General features: G+C 50.6%; 1 protein-coding gene across 1 annotated transcript; it reads right to left on the bottom strand.

Annotated features, from left to right (window-relative positions):
• Nucleotides 1-774: 774 nt before the first annotated feature.
• LOC119375886 (uncharacterized) lies at nt 775-3,237 on the bottom strand. The gene has a single exon (XM_037645919.1). The coding sequence runs from the start codon at nt 3,235-3,237 to the stop codon at nt 775-777; it is 2,463 nt and encodes an 820-aa protein (XP_037501847.1).
• Nucleotides 3,238-3,451: the final 214 nt, after the last annotated feature.

The raw sequence follows: 3,451 nt of genomic DNA, 5'->3' as shown, positions 1-3,451 counted from the left end.
GTGATTCCAGAGCTCTGGATCCGTTCGCTGCTGAATTTCCAAAACTCGGTTGGCGACAAAGGGCTTCCAATGTTGCGCGGAACCTCGTACCCAATGCAGTGCGATAGATGAGTCTGTCCACATGTACCATTTGTCAATTGGGAGACCCAATGATTGCCCCAAATATTCCTTCAGTCGTGCACCGATCACCATGCCCATCAGCTCCAGTCTTGGAAGAGACAATTTCTTAATCGGTGCTACTCGGGACTTTGAAAGAACAAGAGCCACCGCTGCTTCCTCGACTCCATAGGTGCGCAAATACGCAACTGCACCGTAAGCTTTGGGGCTCGCATCTGTGAAAATGTGCACCTCTTTCCCGCTATCGTTGGGCAAGCTACCGTATCGTCTTGGCACTGTTACGTCCGTTAAATGGTGTAGCTGGGTGTGCCACTGAGTCCAAGCTGTCTTGACGTCTTCAAGCAGAGGAGCGTCCCACTCAATACCCAGTTCCCACAGGGTTTGGAACATGAGTTTCGTTGTCACTGTGACTGGAGAAATAAGACCAAGCGGGTCATATATACGAGCTGATGCCTGAAGGATAAATCGTTTCGTGTCGCTGTTTCGATCTAAGAAATCCAAGATCGCCTTCATGGAGAACGCCAGATGATCTCTGTCCTTATCCCATACAAGTCCGAGGACTCGTGAGACACTTGATGTCGGACACTCAACGTGGCTCAGGGCACATCCGTTTCCTTCGTCGTTGAACAGTTGTTGCAGCTTCTTGGAATTTGAATTCTATTTGCGCAGTGTCATGCTTTCTCGATTCATGACGTCTCGTGCACCTCGGTAGAAGTCTACAGCGTCCTCCTCTGTCTCCGCTCCTGTTATTAGGTCGTCCACGTACAGGCTCTCACTGATACTTTTAGTGATGCGTGAATCACCCGCAGTAGTTGACAAATGATGACGCACTGTGGCTGCGAGAAGGAACGGACTGCTTGTCACACCGAAGGGCACTCGTGTCATTCTCCAGACTTCTATCACGGAATCTTGGTCTTGCCTCGTGGGTAAGTGCTCATACCACAAGAATTGGAGGGCATCGCGGTCTGCCGGTGTCACTGAAATTTGCAGGAATGCCTTCTCAATGTCGGCACTTAGTCCGATGTGGTGAATTCTGAAGTTAATTAGCACCTTCAGCAAGTCTGGGTTCAAGTTTGGTCCTGGCTCCAGGGCTTCGTTCAGGGAGATACATCCTGTGTCGCTTGACGATGCATCAAATACGACCCTAATCTTGGTTGAAAGGCTATCAGGTCTGAAGACAGCGCGGTGAGGCATGTAGTACACTCGTTTGTCGTCGTTATTGATTTCTTCCGGTGGAAGTCGTTCGGCGAACCCTTGCTCCAGGTACTGACGGATAGCCGCGTCATACGCGATAAGTGTCGCGTTATCTTTCAATAGCCTCTTCGTGAGACTTGTCAAACGCTTCTGTGCGATCGCTTTGTTGTGAACGAGATGTATGTTCAGAGGTTTCCATGGTAATGCCACCTCATAGCGCTTGTCTGTTTTCTTGATCGATGTCGAGAACGTGTTGATGATTTCCTGGCTTTTTTCGTTCGTTTGGGCACAAGAGTCAGTAATTCCGATGCTCTCCAGCTCCCAGAATGATTTCAGCTCGTTGGTCAAACTTGTTGTGTCATCTGACACTCCAGCACGAAGAACTGCCGCGGTTGAGCAGCAGGCAGCTGAGCTACTGCAGGGAATTGCTCCTTGAAGCGTCCACCCAAATTTGGTCTTCAGTGCAACAAGTGTGCCCTGCAGCTTCTTGAAGTCACCATACACCAACGACCAGTAATAGTCGGCACCGATAAGGATGTCAATGCCGCTTCTCGCCAGGTGGGCTGGTGCAACGGTGACATCTGCCAATTCATCTATTTCCGCTTGCAGTTTTTGTATGATGTTCTCAGGTACTCGCAGCTGATCAGAGCAGATTTCTGGTATTTCGAGAGCTTCGATGAAGTGCTCGTTGCGGTCATACTGACTTCTTAGCCAAAGTTTCACTCTTCTGCGTTTTTCTTTGATAATGTTGCCTGATCCTCCGAATGGGTAGATTGTGATGTCCTCTTCACCAATCACCTCTAGTTGCAGTTCGCGGGAAAGCTTCTTTGTGACAAAACTTCGTTGGCTACCCCCGTCGAAGAGGAGGCGTGTCAGAGCTCTCCCTCGTCCTTCTGCCCATACTTGAGCCGTTTGGAGCAACACGGTAGGCACATTCTTCGACTTCTGTTCCGCTGAAGAGTACAACTCTGCGGCTGTGTTCTCAGGTTGCCTCCAGGTGGGGTCACACATTTGTGACAGGTGTCTTCTGCCACAGTGCTTGCAACTTAGCCTTTTGTTGCGGCATTGTTTCGACATGTGTCCCTTTACGCCGCACCGGAAATAGCGACCAGCCGCAGTTAGTCGTTTCTTCTTTTCATCGAGGGACATTTGTACCTGACACTCGTCAGTCGCGTGATTCTTTGCATCACAAAATGCGCATGAATCGATCTGCTTCGATTTGCCCGCAGAGAAGAGCGAAGCCGCTGATCCTTTTGATGTTTTGCTTTTTTCTTTATCTCGATGTTTTGAGCTGGATCCTTTTACTTCGCTATGGCCAGTCTGCAGTGCCTTCTCTCGGCTCTCCACTTCGGTCTTGAGAAAAGCTCGTAAACTCTCGATGCCAATCCCCTCTTCCTTACTGTCAGCGGAGAGTCCTCTGTGGTAGTTGACTACTAGTTCCGATGGCAGCATTCGCAAGAGTGCGGAGCAGAGCAGGGCACCGTAGCCATCTGTTTTTACTCCGAGCGCTGCGAGAGCGGCTATGTTGCGCTGCAGATGGTCATAGAGTCGACGTAGGCCGATAACCTCATTCTCGTTGCGTACTGGTGGCAACTCGAGCAACTGAGTTAGATGTTCTTGTATGAGCACGTCTCGTCGACCGAAGCGCTCTTTAAGGAGCTCGATGGCTGTGTTGTAATTAGCTCCCGTCACCTGGATGCCGTCGATGGCCGAAGCAGCCTTCCCAGAAAGTGACGCCCGCAAGTACAGAAACTTCTCAGAGTCGGAGAGGGTGTCGTTTTCGTGCACTGCCCTCTCAAACTGCTCCCAGAAGGACTGCCACTCCGTGGAAGCGCCGCTAAATCGCTGTAACTCGAGCTTCGGTAGTTTAACGTGGGTCTGCGCAGCCCTCGGTGGGCCGTCGGTCGGCGCCCGCGTCGCGGCCATTTCTGCTTGTTTTTTTTTTATTTTTGCTCTTCGGCTTCTTGGCTGAGTTTCGCGATGCATGCGACGATCCGGTCGTTGTACTCGATTGTGCTTATGTAGTTTTGCTCCGCGTCTTCGTCAACAACTAGTGGTTCAATGGCATTGTCCACTTCGTTTAGTTGTAGTTGGAGTGCACTTAGCCTGGACGACAAGACACTGAGAGCTCCGTCGTTCG

Source organism: Rhipicephalus sanguineus, unplaced genomic scaffold, assembly GCF_013339695.2.
Source record: "Rhipicephalus sanguineus isolate Rsan-2018 unplaced genomic scaffold, BIME_Rsan_1.4 Seq10031, whole genome shotgun sequence".
NCBI classification, from domain to species: domain Eukaryota; kingdom Metazoa; phylum Arthropoda; class Arachnida; order Ixodida; family Ixodidae; genus Rhipicephalus; species Rhipicephalus sanguineus.
This window is presented reverse-complemented; position numbering and strand designations above follow the sequence as displayed.

Bases quoted from the DNA above. Each gene is read 5' to 3' on its own strand.
- LOC119375886 (XM_037645919.1), bottom strand. From the start codon at position 3,237: ATGGCCGCGACGCGGGCGCCGACCGACGGCCCACCGAGGGCTGCGCAG.